Below are 19,011 nucleotides of genomic sequence, written 5' to 3' on the forward strand. Positions count from 1 at the left end.
GACAACTGTAATTCCAGCTACTCGGGAGGCTGAGGGAGGAGAATCGCTTAAACCTGGTAGGCAGAGGTTGCAGTGGGCCAAGATTTCGCCACTGCATTCCAGCCACAGTGACAGAGCGAGACCCTGTCTCTAAATAAATAAATAAGGGGACTTCGGCAGCCAGCATTTCTTAGATTTTGAACTCTGTGCAAGCAACAGGGTTTTGTTTCTTCTTTCTTTACAGGCCCATGGAAAAACATGGCTATCTCAAGGTCCTCTGAGGAATATCCTGAAGGCGTTTAAATAATCATCCCTAATATATTTGGAGGAGGCTGACTTTCTTCCATGGGCCAATTTATCCTTCCACATCACTTGAGCATACTTATTAACATGGCCACAAATGGAAATTCCAAAGAATCTATCAAAATCTAGACAAACTAAAGCAAACTTGACTGTTCTATAATAAAGCTGAACTCCAAAGTCTTCGTAGCTTTGAATAAAACTCAAGTCTTGGCTAGGCAGGGTGGCTCATGCCTATAATCTCAGTACTTTGGGGGGCTGAGGAGGGAAGATCACTTGAGCTCAAGTGTTCTAGACCAGCCTGGGCACGCAGCAAGACCCTGTCTCAACAAAAATGCAAAAAAAAAAAAAAAAAAAAAAAAAAAATTAACTGGGTAAGGTGGCTTGTGCCTATAATCCCAGTTACTACATGGGAGGCTGAAGCTGGAGGATCACTCGAGCCCAGGAGTTGAAGGCTGCAGTGAGCTATGATTGTGCCACTACACTCCAGCCTGGGTGACAGAGTAAGACACTGTTTCAATAAATAAATATATATATATAAATAAAATATTAAAATAAAACTAAGGTTGAATGACACTGATCATTTAAAAATCTCTCCCATAGGTCATTCTGGCACTAGCTAGTCAGAATTTAGAAACAGGAAACACTCCTCTGAATTCTAACCTGTCTATTGTATTTTCCCCCCACAGATGATAACTTTTAATCTAAAATATTCTTCCATTTCTTTCTTTATTTTATTTTTGAGACAGGGTCTCAGGCTGAAATACAGTGGCACAATCTGGGCTCACTGCAACCTCTGCCTCCTGTGTTCAAGCGATTCTCATGCCTCAGCCTCCCAAGTAGCTAAGATTATGAGTGCGTGCCACCACACCCAGCTTATTTTTTATATTGTAGAGATGGGGGTTTCACCATGGTAGCCAGGCTGGTCTTGAGCTTCTGGCCTCATATGATCTGCCTGCCTTGGCCTCCCAAAGTGCTGGGATTACAGACATGAGCCACTGCACCTGGTTATTTTATTTTATTATAATTTTTTTGAGATGGAGTCTTACTCTGCTGCCCAGGCTGGAGTGCAATGGGGCAATCTCGGCTCACTGCAATATCTGCCTCCCAGGTTCAAGTGATTCTCCTGCCTCAGCCTCCCAAGTAGCTGGGATTACAGGCACGCACCAATACGTCCGGCTATTTTTGTATTTTTAGTAGAGACGGGATTTCACCATGTTGGACAGGCTAGTCTTGAACTCCTGACTTCAAGTGATCCACCCGCCTCGGCCTCCCAAAGTGCTGGGATTATGGGCAAAAGCCATCACTTCCAGCCCCTTGCTTTCTATTTTAGAAACATACTAATAGAGACCACTGCATTTATCTGATGAATTCACTTTTACATGCAAATTAAAACGGAAGCTGCTATCTATCTACATAGTCAATTCTTTCTTTCTCACAGGACAGAAGTAAACTGAAAGACTTCAAAATTTCCTCATGTTTTTTTCTCAGCTGATACTTTGCATCAATTTTCTCTACTGATTCCAGGTCGCTCAGCTGGTTTGAACTCTTACACTGGTGGCTCCAAAACTGAACCTCATGAGGAGGTAAAGGGTGGCACAGGCTTGGCTCCGGGTGACATCCATACTGCTGCTGCAGTGGTGCAGGACTTGGTGACACAGGTCGAAACACTGTTCCACCTCCTCTTCGAAGAGTAAGTCTCCAAACTAGGAGAGACATAAGAGGCCATTAGGCATCACTTGGCACTTTGATACACTTTCTGGACCGTTGAAATATGCAAATGTCCATTTGGACAAGCAAAAAGCCTAGAGGAGTTAATGCATTACTCCATAAAGATAATGAGCTATGTGAATCAGAAGATGAATTTAAGCAATGGAACAGACTTGAGATTTAATTATGAACTGTCCAGCTAAGGTCAGAGCTGTGTTATTAACTGTACTGTGAGCCAGGTTGCATTCACTGGTGAAATCACAACTGTGATGGAATTAAACCTGAGTTTCCTGGGTTCCTGGGAATTTATTGGTGATGAAGAAAGAGAAAATGGTCCTGATAAGGATGAGCAGAAGAATTTTACTTTTTAAATTTAAAAGACCTCATGTAGAAGGCACCAATTGAGATCTTCAATAAAGGGAAAAATAGGACGCGCACAGGCGCTCACGCCTGTAATCCCAGCGCTCTGGGAGGCCGAGGGAGGTGGATCACTTGAGGTCAGGAGTTCGAGAGCAGCCTGGCCAACATGGTGAAACCCTTTCTCTACTAAAAATACAAAAATTAGCTGGCTGTGATGACACATGCCTGTAATCCCAATACTCAGGAGGCTGAGGCACGAGAATCGCTTGAACCCGGGGGTAGAGGCTGCAGTGAGCTGAGATGTTACCACTGCACTCCAGCCTGGGCGATAGAGCGAGACTCAGTCTCAAAATAAATAAACAAATAAATGGAAAAACAATCTGCATGTTACCCGAGGATAATCCTCATTCCTCAGGCTGTGAGAAATTCATTTCTGACCTTCCTGGCATTTTATGGCATGACATTTTGTAAGACTAATGGGAGTCACATAGAGGATTTAATCTCACTCAGCAGAGATTAGAGAGAGAGAGTGAAATTGCTAAGTCACTCAGTTGATCTCTACTCTCATGTCATAGACCTTCAGTGAATGGCCGTTTTAAACTTCTAGAGTTAGGTCCACATTTCAAGTATGGGAGCCACTGTTTTTCCTCTCCATGGTGGCTTTCCACAGAATCAGGGCATCTGCTTTCTTCCTAGGAAGACTTAAGACCTTTACTGTGATGCCACTTAATATGCTCTGTGAGTTTGGGTCCACCTGAAGAGAGAAGTGTGGAGCTAGATGAGAATCTTACCCTTAACTAAGAGGAAGAAAACAAGCATCCCATGTTTACCTTGGTGATGAGAGCACGGAGTGTTGCAAAGCAGTGAGTCAGGTAGGTGGTACTCTGATCACAGTTCAGAGAATTCACCAGCACCCTCAGAACACCTCCCAGCAGGCTGTCTTTACAGTCCAGAGCCGAGCTCGCCTGGGGGAATGGAAGAACAGCATTATTGAATGCCTGCACTGTGCCAATGAACTGGATGTTCCTGACAATTAGCTCAGTAATGCTGATGTTCCATCTCCAGTGGTGAGTCTTAAGAGTTTGGTGAGCCACCACGGGTATCATCCATTAACCATGGGAACGGAAGACCTATTTCCAAATGGCTTTATTTCAATGCTTCCAATAAGTTTGGGATTTCTAACTAATTCTGGGTTCCTAAATGAAGGGATAAGGCCCATCTCCCTCATCCTGGGTCACATCTTTTGGAAAGTTCTTTCTTTGTGTACAAGACATAGCTCTCCTAATGGGATTCAAAACACAATTGTGGGCTTCCCAGTACAACAGGGGCTGCTTGATGGCAGCAAGGTTTCTAAATAGAAGCTTGCTTATCAGCTACAGAAGGACTAACAACACCAATACAATTGAGGGCTAGTATAGATATTTGGCACCTAATACTGTGCTATATAAAGATACGATGAATGTGATACCAAGCATTTAAGTTATCAAAGATATCAAAGTCAACTAAAATATCACATACTTTTTGTGTTCATTTTTTATATGATTACTTAGATTTTAGACAATTTAAAAGTTAGAGAATTAAGATTTCACTGTGTTTCAACAATATTTCTTCTAGCCCTAAAAGCAATCCTGGACCTACTCTAATGAAGGACTTCTCAATGGAAACACGTAAGAACTCATTTTCAGGATAATTAAAACTCATTATTACCTAGACATCTTGGGAATTTGTGGAAATATCACAGAGAAGATAAAATTAGTATGATACAAAGTGCACAAAGCTATATTTTTCTACAGCAGGGATGGCAAATTTAGGGTACAAATGACTTTCCTTAACCAATTTAAGTCCAAAGAAGACATCATTTATCAAATTTAGCACTCTTTTTACCTAGCCTAGTCATAATCATAGCTCCCATATCCGACAGTGACCATCATTCAACTGGAGTTGACCCATCAGAAAAAATTCTAGTTACCACTACTGTTCTAGATACTAAACTATAAGCCCAACATCCACATTATAAACTTGGTACATACTCACACAGATTTAACCAAGAGGGTCAGTTTGTCAAACACCTAACCCTCTCCAAGTAAGCCCTAAGTCAAAGAAGCCAGAAGAATGTTGGGTATCTCTGAAATTTATAAGGTAAACATTATTGCAAATAGTAAATTAGCAACTTCATTTTTTAAAAAAAGGTACTATGGGATCACATTTATGTCTTTCACAATTTTGCATTAAGAAGTCCTTATTCAATTCTAGTAAACATACTCATGGCAGACAGATCAGATTGGGTGTTTGTTTTCCTCACCTGGATAATGTTTTCCTGCATATCCAGGATGATTAAATGTGCTTCTGTAGCCAGGTTGCCACTGATCAAGGCTTCTTGATCTAACTCTGCCTTTGTTCTAGGAAACAACAAGAGGTCAAATTAAAGCGCATGTCAAACCTGGCCAGGTTCCCCATGATGGTAATCTATGCACCAAGGTGTAAAGAAATCTCCAGAATAGTCAACCTTGAAATGAAAACAGAGCAACCAGCCCTGAGTAACTATAGTGCAAGTGCCTTCTGTGATTCATGTCTTGTTGAAACTACTGTCTAGGTAAGGTCTCCTGGTCATCTGCAACCCCATTATTATTAATAATGATGATGACAATTATAAAAATAACACTATGGGTAGAGAAGCAGTTATTAGTTGCTACTGGCAATTAAGCTCTCCTATCAGGTTGTTGCCTAAAGCCTCAGGGCTATGGCTGTATTTCATGCATGAAAACCATTTCTAGATCTGAGTAAGGGGAAGCCCCTGTAACATGCGAGAGAGTGAGACTGGTTGTGATGTGAACTTGGCAGTGATGCGGCTGGGTTAGGAAAGGGTGGGGCTTTAGAGCCGGGTCAGGGGAGAGTCAGTCTCTTAACTTCCCAAAGACCACTTTGAGGTTGCTCAGTCAAGTGCGTGGGGTCTTTCGTCCCTTTCCATTGGGAAGCAAGACTGTATTCCTGTAGGGCAGGTGATCTACATCCTGCTGGACATTACTGGTCACTGCCCACTTGGGAATGGGAAATTGCCTGGTGCTCACTCCTCTATTAGGTTTCACTTTAAGGAATTAGAATGGGTTTTTTTTTGCTAGCCCATCCATTCTCATGAAATCTAAGTGAAGGTGTAAAGGGATATTTTGTATCATCATCCAAATCTAGTTGCAAGGAAAGGGAGGTATGAAGAATTGACTTTACCAAGATGCCTCAGTAGCCAAGATGTTACCACGGGGTTGGGGTATCATTATATCAGCTCAGATGTCTTGGACCAGGGTTACCACTTAGCTGTTCTTGAGTCCCCTTCACCTAATGATGGGGGCATTGCAGCTGCTTATATACCACTGAGGACTCAAAAAATAAGCATTTCTGTGTGTTTTACATGTTTTCATGTTTAGGATAGGCTCTCTGGTCCCAAGGTACTTGACATTTTTTCTCATTCTCCAAGTGATTAATATATGTGTAAAAAAAAGGAAATCTAAAAGTTTTTTTTTTTCCTTAGAGATAGGGTCTTGCTCTATCACCCAGGCTCTTGCTCTATCACCCAGGCTAGAGTGCAGTGGCACCATCATAGCTCACTGAAGCCTTGAACTCCCGGGCTCAGGTGATGCTCCGCCTTAGCCTCCTGAGTATCCGGGACCACAGGCATGAGTCATCAAATTTTTATATTGTGATAGAGTACACATAACATAAAATTCATCATGTTAACCTTATCCTTTTTAATTAATTGACTGCTAGTTTAGTTTTAAATTTAGAGCAATGCCGTCCAGTAGAAACAATGGGGCCACATATGTCATTTTATATATTGTGGTAACCACATTTAAAAAATTTTTTAAAAGGGAAATTATTTTTAATATATTTTGTTTAACCTAAAAGATAAAAAATACTGTCTCCATGTAAGCAATATAAAAAAATTACTCGTGGAAACATTTTACATTGTTTTATTCACAATAAGCCTTCAAAATCTGGTGTGTATTTTTCACTTATCTTGATTTATTATCTCAATTTGAACTAACCATATTTCAAGCATTTGATGCCAAATGTGGCTAATGGCTGTGGTATTGGACAGCACAGATCTAGAGTGTCCTAATCTGTTTTTTCCCAAATTTTCGTATTGTGATAAAGTACATCTAACATAAAATTTACCATCTTAACCATTTTTAAGTTCAGTAGTGTTAAGTACATTCAGATTGTTCAACCATCACTACCACTAATCTGCTTTTTTAAAAGCCTACCATCTGGCCAGGCGCAGTGGCTCATGCCTGTAATCCCACCACTTTGTGAGGCTAAAACAGGTGGATCACTTGAGCCCAGGGGTTTTAGACCAGCCAGGGCAATGTGGTGAAACCCTGTCTCTACAAAAAATACAAAAAGTAGCCAGTTGTGTTGGTACACACCTGTAGTCCTATCTACTTGGGAGGCTGAGGTGGGAGGATTGCTTGAGGCCAGGAGGGTAAGGCTGCAGTGAGCTGCATTGTGCCACTGCACTCCAGCCTGGGCGACAGAGTGAGACCTTGTCTCAAAGAAAAGAAACGCTTATCACATATTCCTTTAAAACAGTGGATTTGGTGGCAATAGAATCGACCCGGGGAGTTTTAACAAATACTGATTTCTGGGTCCTGCTGGAGTTTCCTGTTGAAGTAGTTGAGGGTACCACTGGGCACTGACGGTTTTAAAGCTCCCCAGGTGATTCTAATGTGCAGCCTAGGTTGAAGATTACTGCTCTAAAAGAAACAGAGCCAACATAATTGAAAAATGATCAGAAAGAGGGTGAAAGACACTACTGTTATAATTATACATTTTCCAGGTAGGTAGGTGGAGCAGTTATAATTTTACTATGGTTTCCCTTTAAAAAAGAAAAAGCACAAAGCCCCTGAGAATTTGTAGATGTGAATCATTAGCCCTGATAACCAGCAGCCCACCAGGTAGTGCAGGGCTGAGAACTAACCTAGAACAAACTGGAGGCCATGCGTGGTAAGGACCAATATTGTGTTGCTCCTGCAAGCCAAAGGGAAAGGTTTTCCAAAACACCAGTTTACACAGCCCAGGCAAAACAGGCCTACTTATGGATTTTTCTTGTAATCTAGTAAAGTAGATGAGCCAAACCACCTAAGCAATTCTGTAGCACCCACGGCATGCATATTTTGTAGCTGTTGTTCATTGCCCAAAGTAGAATGTATGGACTCTCAGATCCAAATATTTTATAAATCAGTCCAGGGAATTTAGTGCAAGAATAACATACACAAAGCAAATAGGCATGATACCAGCAACTTGGTCCAAGTCACAGCTATAATAAAAATATACTTATTTATTGAATGTTTTAAAATAAATTTGACTCCCAAAAGTCCCATAAGTGAACCAGAATGATTCATTCTTGTGGCAACAGCAAAGATACTAACTCACATTTATTTACAAAACAGCACTGCTAATCAAGTCTTCTCCATACCCCCTTTGATGGGTGCTTCATCACCCATGGGGTATCCTACCTTGTCAACTGTGTGTGAGGGGTGATTTTAGCTCTACAACGTTTTGCTCAGTGAACCCTGGGACTCATTAGGCTACCTGTGGCTAAACGGTATTGGAAACATGTGCTATCTAGTCAAACATATATACTTTTAGCATTCATATGTCTAAATTGTTGCATATATAGCGATGCACATCAATATATCTATTCATCTATAGCATACATTTTGATCCAAACAGGTTTTTTTTATTCTTTCATTTCTTTATAATGTTTTTCTGATAACAATATATATTATAATACATATCTACTGTAGGAAACATAGCAGAGTATAAAAGAGAAAACATCAATTACCGATATTCCCAGCACCCAAAGAAAACCACAATTAATATTTTGGTAAATTTGCTTCCAGCCTTTAAAAAATACATTGACTATATGTCATCAGAGATTCGAGGGCTTTTTTTGTTTTTGAGATGAAGTCTTGCTCTCTCACCCAGGCTGGAGTGCAATGGCACGATCTTGGCTCACTGCAACCTCTGCCTCCTGGGTTCATGCGATTCTTCCTCCTCAGCCTCCTGAGCAGCTGGGATTACAGGCATCTGCCATTATGGCCAGCTAATTTTTGTATTTTCTGTAGAGACGGGGTTTCACCATGTTGGCCAGGCTGGTCTCGAACTACTGACCTCGGGTGATCCACCCACCTCAGCTTCCCAAAGTGCTGAGATTACAGGTGTGAGCCACTACGCTACTCGAAAACCAAGTGTCTGCCCTGCCTTTGTTCATTTAACGTCATGTCATAAGCATTTCCTCATGTCATTAAAATGATTTTGAAATATTTTGATGGCAACCCAACTTTTAAACATATTTTCCTATTCTGGAGCATTTAGAATGTTTTCAATTTTAAAAATCAACTTTAGGTAGCACTGACATAAATATCTTTGAATGTGTATCTTGTACACATTTCCAGAATGGAAATATCGATTTGAAATTATGTGGTCCTAGGCACTGTGTCCTGCTTTCTCTATTTCCCTGCTATTCTCTATTTCCCTGCTACCCTCCCCACAAAATCAGTTGCTTTTATTAAGCCATCTGAGGTTGCTAAAGAAATACGAGTTTTCTTTAAATGCTTATCAATGTGACAAATTTTTAAGAGCTGAAAACCACAACTCCCTATACTTTTGATTATCCTGGGTCCCTGGATGAATTGTATTCACACAGATAATGATGTTTCATTTTCCCACCCTTGGAAGGATGCAGTTGTTTCAGTAATAAAAGTAGCCTGGGAGAAATAGTTTTAGACTTTAGGTAAAAGTAGCACAAAGTTGCTGAGTGACTCACTTATCTAGCTTCTCATTAGCTTGCCGCCAATGTGTCTGCTCTTTCTTCCATCTCAAATTTTCATTTAGGCCTGGAAATCGGTCGTTCCCTAGGAGTTAAGAAATGCATGATAGGAATTTGATTAGCATGAAACCCTTCAAGATAACCAGAAGTTCATAACAAGCTCAACTGAGAGGCCTCAGCACCATTTCTCGGGCTAATTAGAGTCCATGCAGGTTGCTGGTAGGAGACAAAGTCACCATGCTTATGTCCAAGTTAGCCTGCTCTTTGATTGATAGACTAGAATATAAGAAGAACCTCTGCCTTTCTGGAGTGTCAGAGAGACATTTCTCATGAGCAGAGGATTCCTGTGAAACTCTGGAGCTTACTGAATTATTGGGTACAAAAAGTATGGGTGTCAAACGAGGGTGCCTGACCACCACTGAAAACTATGAGCTCCCTCCAATTTCCCTGCCACTGTGTCCCTTTGAATACAATAAGCTGTCACTCTGTTTTACTTTGAGCATGGTGAATAAGACTGAAGGTACTTGTGGATTTCATTCTATTCAAGTTCAGCCTTCTTGAGATCATGCCTCCTGTGGTGGAAACCTTGAATGACTGGGACACTGAAGCCATTTCAGGGAATTGGTTCCATTCTAATAGTGCCCTGAATGATTGCAGGAGATGATCTTGGGCCCAGAACTGTTCAGTTTCTTGACCATGCTCTGAATAGACTAGCCAAATGTCACATAGAAAGGCCTCAGCCTTTAGGGAAACACCTTCCACCTCATCCATGACTGACATTCTTAGAGGTGACCTTTTACCATCAACAAGTTTTAATTAAAAGATGTCATTTGGTGCTGTTTCCAGGGTTCCTATGATCGTAGAACAGCACTTTCCCTCAAAGTCACAGGGCTAACACAAATGTCAGGCACAGACTCCCAGAATCTGCTGTCTCTGACACTACTGTAAATATCTCAAGAAAGTAATGGTTTCTAATCATGTTGGGAGGACATTCCTCCCTACAAACAGTGAAAAGACTGCTTGACAGAGAGCAGGGAAGGGCCAGTTCAACACACCTGGAGCCCGTCGGCGCATCATCTCCCCTCTGGCCCCTTCTCCACGGAGCAAAGCCTCTTCTAGCCGGGCCTTGACATCCCTTGACTTCTGCAGGACTTGGGTACTGACTTTGTCAGAATTCTGTTTTCCCTGGACAAGACAGAGGTAGGAGGACATGTCCTTTGGTGAGATCCCGTTGATGTGGAGAATTACCAAAACAGTACACTCCACAGTGATGCCAGCCAGGTTTGACACGTGCTGCACTGAGATGCTGTTCTGGGGAATCCTATGGCCAAAACTCTGTTAACAGAAATGGGGTTCTCTCTGCACAAGGCAGAGATCCTTTCCCTGTGAAATGATCGCATCTATACCTACAAATGGGTTATGGATTTGAATACAGAAATGAGCAAAATTAATGATGCCTCCATGGCCCAAACAAAGGGGATGAGTAACAAGACAGAATTGTACTTGAGAGATAAGAGCTGGTACAAAGTTGTGCCACTCTAGACTTACCTTATACTCAAAACATAAGACACAGATGAAAAGTAGGTCTAAAATCCTGTTGAGCTGCATTGATGGCAGGTCAGCAATCCACTTCCTAATGAGGCTCTGATCAGCATTTTTCATGATCCAGAGGAAGCAGATCATGAGGTTGCGAGTAGTGTCCGCGTTCAGCATGTTGTACTGCTTATAGGGCTGGAGGGAGGCAGATTGGGGGGTGGTGGCCAGGGAAGAAGTCAAGCAACAGAAAAATTTGAGGCTTAGCAGTCAAGCAACAGAAAAATTCAAGGTGTTCTCTTAGAATACCATGACTGTACTTCATTGCTAGGCTGGAGATCTGTTTCCAGGAGCCCTGCCTTCCCTAGGCAGGGGAAGCCGTATTCTTTGTGTAGTGCTACTCAGCAAAGGGGCTCACCTGGGGCAATATTTGAGCTAGGCTTTCAGCACGTATCTGAGTACCTCTGTCTTAGGAGCAGTGTGGCCTGGTGATCTGCCCTGGGCCTTGATCATGCATGCTGCAATCCCAGTGATACAAAGAGGCTTTCATGCTGCTAAGATCTCCAAGTATTTCTCCTTCATGCTGGACAGCAGAGGATTAGACTTATAGGGGAGAAGGAAACTGGCTGGGTGCCATGAATAACCTTGCTGTTGAAGATTTAGCTTCTTTGTTACATAGTGCAAAGTATAACATTAAGGGTCATGAACTGCTCAGCAAATTAATCAAATCCATGTTTGTGGAGTTCTCTGTAATGGAAGTTTAACCATAATTTATGTTTGCCTGGGGCTGGGGTGTGGGGGTTCAGGCTATTTGCTTTAATATTTTGGCCACAAGTATTCATTTTAAAGTGCTGAGCACACTCTCTGTTACTCATCTCATCAACACAAACAACAATAATGAGGCTGCACCCTTGGTTCATGCAGCGTAGCTAATATCCAGTGGAATGTACTGGTGAAATTGCAATGAGGAATTTGTGGGCATGGGAGGGAAATGTTAGTTTTGGATGGAAATAATAGAGGTTATAAAGCAAGTTTAACTTAGTTATTCTGAGTTTGTTGACAAGAATAAAGGAAATTTTGAGATATAACCTCACAAGGACTATGTTCTAACAGGTGAACTTTGGGCTTTGAGTTTTTACTTTAGAGGCAAATAATGTAAAAGGCATATACCACCTCAAGCAGCTAACTTTGGTAAGATGGATATTAGAAAGGTGGAGGTCAGGCCGGGCGTGGTGGCTCAAGCCTGTAATCCCAGCACTTTGGGAGGCCGAGACGGGCGGATCACGAGGTCAGGAGATCGAGACCATCCTGGCTAACACGGTGAAACCCCGTCTCTACTAAAAAAATACAAAAAACTAGCCGGGCGCGGTGGTGGGCGCCTGTAGTCCCAGCTACTCGGGAAGCTGAGCCAGGAGAATGGCGTGAACCTGGGAGGCGGAGCTTGCAGTGAGCTGAGATCCGGCCACTGCACTCCAGCCCGGGCAACAGAGCGAGACTCCGTCTCAAAAAAAAAAAAGAAAGGTGGAGGTCATAAAACACAGTATTTCTCCACTGTGATTTGACATCAGTGATGTCAAATCTCAAATGTCTTTTCTCTGTGTCATCTTCTTGCCTCACTGCCCCCTCAGTCCACATGGGGATGGGGCTTGCTAAGTGCTGGAAGGAAGAGAAGAAAGTCATCCAGCAAGAAGTTAGGTGAGGATGCCGCTTTCTCACAGGAGAAGCAAGTTAAATTCTCTGCACATCTATACCCTACATTGAAAAGCAAAAGTAAATGACATTGGAGAACGCAGTGCTGTCTTCACAAGGGATAGTCAGAGCTCATCAATGAACAGAGATGAACCATCCCATCTCAAATGAATCAGAGGATACATTCCCAGAGGAGCCCCTCTTTAAGCCCACAGAGTCCATGCAAAAGGACAGAGCCAAACAACCCTCCATAGGCTCCCTGTGGTCCTAGAAAAGCTGCAATCTTTGGCTTAAGAAGCCCTTATGCTACCAGCCTCCTTCAGTCTTCTTTTGGAGGCATAACACAGTATGAATTACAAACACATAGAATGAACACAGCCTAAGTCTCCACCCTCAGGGAGCCTTGGTTTGATCTCCTTTGCAATGATTTCAGATTTCCCAAGTTTTCCTCTTTTCTGGTTTCTTGAACTTGAACTCAGCACCACTGGGACTGCCTGAATTTGATCTGGATATCTCTTGCTGTTGCCAAAATCCTTTCTGACTTGTGTGCGCCTCCGCTGCCAACCTCACAATGATTCTTTACAGCAAAATGAGGTAGAAAGCATCAATGCCTGCTCTAAGCTGAGTTCTCCCATCAGAAGATGACAGGAGAGGCTGGGCACAGTGGCTCATGCCTATAATCCCAGCACTTTGGGAGGCTGAGGTGGGTGTATCATCTGAGGCTGGCAGATGAGCCAACCTCAGGTTGGTTGAGACCAGCCTGGCCAACATGGTGAAACCCCGTCTCTACTAAAAAATACAAAAAAATTAGCCAGGTGTGGTGGTACATGCCTGTAATCCCAGCTAATCAGGAGGCTGAGACATGAAGAACCCGGGAGGCGGAGGTTGCAGTGAACTGAGATTGCGCCACTGCACTCCAGCCTGTGCTAGAGTGAGACTCTGTCTCAAAAAAAAAAAAAAAAAAAAAAAACAGATGACAGAAGACACGAAATGAAAAATCAACCAGACACATGTGCACCAACATACCAAGGAAGACAGCACTATTCCACTTGTTTTCAAATTGAAATGATTCCCTGCTATGGCCAGAGCCACATTCTGGTTAATGGCACCAGCTCCTTCTTGTTCTTCATCCGAGCCACTGGTGCGGTATCTGCGAGTATCTGCAACTGCAATGAAAATATCATTTGTGATGTCAAGTCAGACATGACATTTCCCTATGTCCCCTACCCAATAAGAGACTGATACTTCTTAGTCACTAAAGTCAGCACAGTAATTTTAAACCTGATGTTTAGCATTATGTATTTGCTGTCATCTATAGGAAAATACAGCAGGCTAAGAAAAGAGACAATGTCTAGCACAAGATTAGGCTAGAAATTAATTTTTCAAATTGTATGAACAAAAAGTTTTCAAAACATCTATAATAGTTTCCTGTAACATAATTTTGTAAACTTTTTTATCTATTCTAATAATTGACATTATTTTAAATAATGACCAAATAGAAGAAACCTACAATTGCAGAATTAAGCAAGTATCTTATATAGAATAATAAGCTATTATCACAAGTTCAGCAACAATTTGTTATATTTCAAATGTTTAAAATGAGTATCAATTTATTGTATCTATGTAATATAGACATATCCATATTTATAGATAGGTCTAGATGTATGTAAGCAAAAAAAAAAAAAAAGGATAAACCATTTAAAAGTCTGGTTTTAAGAATGCTACCAAGTATACAATAAAAACTATTAATATTTCAAGCAGTTCTGGGGAAAGTGTGGTAAAACATTCACAATTGATTGAATCACTGATGTTTTACTAAAAACTCATGTTTCTTCTAGACCTGTCGACATTACAGCGATCTGGGCCTTCGGTTATTTAGAAAAATTTAAGTGTAAATAACATTTCTTCCACTAAAGTTGTGAAAACAAAACCCAGTTCTTCTTATTTATTTGTTTATTTATTTTTAGACAAAGTCTCACACTGTCATCCAGGCTGGAGCGCAGTGGCGCCATCTCCGCTCACTGCAATCTCCGCCTCCATCCTCCTACCTCAGGCTCCCAAGTAGCTGGGATTAAGGTGTGTCATCACGCCTGGCTAATTTTTGTATTTTTAGTGGACACAGGGTTTCGCCATGTTGGTCAGGCTGGTCTTGAACCCTTGACCTCAAGTGATCGGTCCACCTTGGCCTCCCAAAGTACTGGGATTACAGGGGTGAGCCACCACATCTAGCCAAAATCCAGTTTTTAGAAATAATTATTAAGGCCATTGGGATTTTAAACAAATGGTTAAATAAACAGCACATGGAAATCATGCAAGACGTGATAGCATTATCACAACTAACATAGAGATACATTCTTATTTCCCCTTAATCGCCATAGGGTTATAGTTACAAGAAAAAGCAGGAAAGATACAAACATGTGCTGTGCAAAATGCTTTTACAGAAGTTCTCCAGTTTCATCTTTATCGTAACCCTAAAAGATAGGCCTTGTTATCACATTTATACAGTTTACAGAGGAAAGGAATGCACGGATAAGTTGAGCCTTTCAATGGTCACATATTAATAAATGGGGCTGGAATCTGAATTCAGATGCATCTTTTTGAAAGACTATATTCTTATGAGTTTATCATCCTGAAGATTCTATATTTAATAGATGTACTATGTAACCTATAACAATAAAATACTTTTCACTGTTTTCTTTCATCAGCTACATCATGACCATAAAGTTCAATGCATATACAAAGAAGTCTTTGAGGTTTAAAAGGCTCAGAGAACAAATGTTGAAAAGTTCTGATTCCGAGTCACTGATATGGAACATTCTAATTGACAAGAAAACTGGAGAATGTGTGCTATAGTGGTTCCTGGCTTTGGGAACAAGCAGGCTCTTGAAATGGAACTTTTTAGAAACTTTCCAGCATGGATTCTCAAAATGGGCTGCAAGTCACATGCCATGCTCTGCAGTATGTCTGTAAATGTTAAAAACAACTCTGTTTTCAGTTCCCTGCAATCAGGAGCTACTAGAGGAAGCTGCTGACTTCATGGTGCAGCTTGCTCAGCCCTGTGTGCTAAGTTTGTTTCTGTCGTTTCCTTGCACTCTTGCCCCAGTGGAACTCCACAAACCCTAACCCCTGTCTCAACCTTTCTCTTCCGAGTTACCCCTTAGCAGTTTGCTGGAGGAATTTTTTTCAAGAAAGGAGAGAATTACTTCCTCAGGAATACTTGCTTTTCATTTTATGATTTGTATGAATTAAAGACTATGGGTGTTTGGTCCCATTTTCATGAACGAAATACTTGTCACCGTAATAATACTATAAATAATTTAGTCACACATGACACTTTCCATATGGAGGTGGGAAAACTTGGATGGTTCCAAGATTTCAAGGATGACTACCTGTAAGGAGGTTGGGCTCAGGGAAGCATTCCCCAGATCCCAGCACCCTTCAGCTGCCAAGAGAGCAGCATGGACATTTCCAAAACTTCTCTTGAGTTGGAGGAAAAGCAAGAACTACTCTGACGGGATAGGAATTGTGTGTGTGTGTGTGTGTGTGCGCGCGCACACATGTACGTTGTGGAGAGGGTAGGCCGATGGACTGCCTTTCTCAAGTCAACATAAGAAGTTCTTCTATTTGGGAGGATATTTTCCTCTGCATTCCTTAATCCACACTGTAATTTGTAAAGAGATTCAGGGGTTTCACAAAACCCCTTTAAGACAACTTATGCTTTCCTCTTGTTGCTAATCTAGAGACATTAACCTCAAAATTAGCCACTTGGTGCCAAGGGCAATATTTCTCTGCTATGATAGAATTTTCTAATATTGACATATGCCACTTATTTTTTGCATGGAACAATTATTTGGGTTCATTTGAGACTGCTTTTTTGCTTACATATTCATAAAAGAAAAGGGAAGGAACACCTTTAGTTCAAGTTGTTAGAGCATGATCTCCAAAGGGAGTAATTCTGTTATTATTTCATCCTTTGTGGTGTATGGTTTATAAAGTTCATCCCAGCAGATCAATGAATGAAGAAACGAATTCACAAAAAAATAAGTAAACGATTTCTAAACAAAAAACACATTTGGGGCTATGTGCCTTTTTTTTTTTTTTTTTAAACGGACTGGGGCCTGTGTTAAAGGGGTTTGGAGACCATTGTTGTGAAGAATTGCTCATATGAACATATCAGCACTGGAACAAATGACAGAGACCTCATATGGATGGTGCATTTGGCAGGGGTCCCCATCAATCCAAGAAAGAAAACAGAAGGGACATTACCTGTAAAGTCACAGAGCTGTGGTAAAGCATCCAAAATGATGCCAACTAAAGGCAGGTAAAGGGCAGCGATTTTGACCTTCACCTCTGGTTTGACACAGCGTGGGTCCAGGTCATGAGAACTTAGCAGGCTGTGGATGGCACTGACAGCTTTCCTTTGTACTTTGCTGATTCTGTTGGCACAACACAGGAATCAAGAGGTTACGTTGAAGGGAAATTGACTAAAGAGCTCTTAAACAGTCAAAAGTGATCAAAATGCTCCTAAGCAATGAGGTGACTATGAAAACCAAGCAATACAGGATAGAATTATATAGAATCCAGAAGTAGATTGCCTGTGTTCTAACCCCGGGTCTGCTCTTTAGTATGATGTTTTCAAGTTCATCATATTGTAGCATCAGTATTTCATTCCTTTTTATTGCTAAATAATATTCCATTAGTAAATTTTATTTATCCATTCATTAATTGATAAACATTTGGATTGTTTCTGCTTTTGAGCTATTATGAGTTACGAATATTTGTGTACAAGTTTTAAGTTTTACTTTTCTTGGGTACATACCTCAGAGTACATTTGCTGGCTTGTATGGTAACTCTCTGTTTAACTTTTTTTTTTTTTTTTTTTTGAGACAGAGTTTCCTCAGGGGGGGGGGCAATGGCATGATCTTGGCTCACTGCAACCTCCACCTCCTGGGTTCAAGCAATTCTTCTGACTCAGCCTCCCAAGTAGCTGGGACTACAGGCACCAGCTACCACACAGGGCTAATTTTTGTATTTTTAGTAGAGACAGGGTTTCACCATGTTGGCCAGGCTGGTCTTGAACTCCTGGCCTCAAATGATCTGCCCGCCTCAGCCTCCCAAAGTGCTGAGGTTATAGGCACGAGCCACCACGCCCAGCCTCTGTTTAACTTTTAGAGGAATCAGCAAGTTGTTTGCAACAGTGGCTGCACAGTTTTACATTCCTACTAGCAGTGTCTGAAGACTACATTTTATTCTTGCCAACACTTTATTACCTGTCTTTTTTATTATACTCATCTTTGTGGCTATCAGGCAGTATTTAATTGTGATTTTAATATGCATTTCCCTGATGGCTAATGATGCTGAACACCTTTTCCTGGTCTTATGGCCATATCTTCTTTGGAGAAATGTCCATTCTGATCTTTTGCCTTTTAAAAAAACTGAGTTATTTGTCTTTTTACTACTGAGTTGTAAGATTTTAAAATATATATTCCAGATACAAGTCCCCTATTAGGTTTTTGATTTGCAAATATTTTCTCCCATTTTGTGGGTTATCTTTTCATTTTTTTTGATGGTGTCCTATAAATCACAAAAGTTTTAATTTTACTGAAGTCCAGTTATCTTTTTTTTCTTGTTACTCATACTTTTGAGTGTGTCATATCTAAGAAACCATTGCCTTTTCTAAGTCTATGATGATTACCACTATAATTTTATGTAACAATTTTATAGTTTTAGCTCTTACATTTAGGTCTTTGATCTATTTGAGTTAATTTTTGTATATGGTGTAATATAGGGCCCAACTTCATTCTTTTGAATGTGGATACCCAGTTGTACCAACACCATTTACTGAAAACTCTATTTTCCCCCCATTGAGTTGTTTTGGCACTCTTGTCAAAAATCAATTGACTATAAATATGAAGATTTATTTTTGGACTCCTAACTCAATTTCATGGACCTATATGTCTATCATATGTCAGAACCCCATAGTCTTGACTACTTTTGCTGTATACTAAGTTTTGAAATTGGGAAGTGTGAGTCCTCCAGTTTTGTTCTTGTTTTTCAAGGTTATTTTGGTTATACTGGGTCCCTTGAATTTCCACATGAATTTTAGGATCAGTTTGCTAATTTCTGCCAAAAAAAAAAAAAAAAAAAAAACAAGCTAGAATTCTGAGAAGAACTGCATTTAATGTATGGATCAATTTGGGGAGTATTGCTATTTTAATAATATTAAGTCTTCTGATTCATGAACATATGATATCCCTCCATTTATTTACATCTTTATTTCTTTCAACAGTGTTTTGTCATTTTTAGCGTATAACTCTTGCATTTCTTTTGTTGCATTTATTCCTAAATATTTTTTCTTTGTGATGCTATTTTATATGAAATTGTTTTCTTAATTTCATTTTCAGATTGCTCATCATAAGTGTGTAGAAACACAATTGATTCTTGTACCATGCAACCCTGCTGAACTCACTTATTAGTTCTAATAGAGTTTTTTGTGGATTCCTTGAGGTTTCCTATAAACAAGATTATGCCATCTATGAATAGAGATAGTTTTACTTCCTTTCCAGTTTAAATGCTATCTTTTCTTTTGTTTTTTTTTTTTTTTTTTTTTTTTTTTT

At 40.6% G+C, this 19,011-nt stretch overlaps 1 protein-coding gene across 5 annotated transcripts in view; it reads right to left on the reverse strand.

Moving 5' to 3' along the window:
- DOCK8 (dedicator of cytokinesis 8) overlaps nucleotides 1-19,011 on the reverse strand; it is a 249,155-nt gene that overhangs the window by 39,090 nt on the left and 191,054 nt on the right. For all 5 annotated transcript variants that reach the window (XM_017883739.1, XM_017883759.1, XM_017883744.1 and 2 more), the window contains 8 exons: nucleotides 16,661-16,830; nucleotides 13,421-13,560; nucleotides 10,721-10,903; nucleotides 10,228-10,357; nucleotides 9,170-9,257; nucleotides 4,652-4,748; nucleotides 3,180-3,314; nucleotides 1,833-1,985 (listed from right to left, as the gene is read on the reverse strand). In XM_017883739.1, coding sequence (XP_017739228.1) covers nucleotides 1,833-1,985; nucleotides 3,180-3,314; nucleotides 4,652-4,748; nucleotides 9,170-9,257; nucleotides 10,228-10,357; nucleotides 10,721-10,903; nucleotides 13,421-13,560; nucleotides 16,661-16,830 — 1,096 coding nt within the window. The remainder of the gene's footprint in view (nucleotides 1-1,832; nucleotides 1,986-3,179; nucleotides 3,315-4,651; nucleotides 4,749-9,169; nucleotides 9,258-10,227; nucleotides 10,358-10,720; nucleotides 10,904-13,420; nucleotides 13,561-16,660; nucleotides 16,831-19,011) is intronic.

Source organism: Rhinopithecus bieti, unplaced genomic scaffold (assembly GCF_001698545.2).
Source record: "Rhinopithecus bieti isolate Rb0 unplaced genomic scaffold, ASM169854v2 scaffold_641, whole genome shotgun sequence".
Classification (NCBI taxonomy): domain Eukaryota; kingdom Metazoa; phylum Chordata; class Mammalia; order Primates; family Cercopithecidae; genus Rhinopithecus; species Rhinopithecus bieti.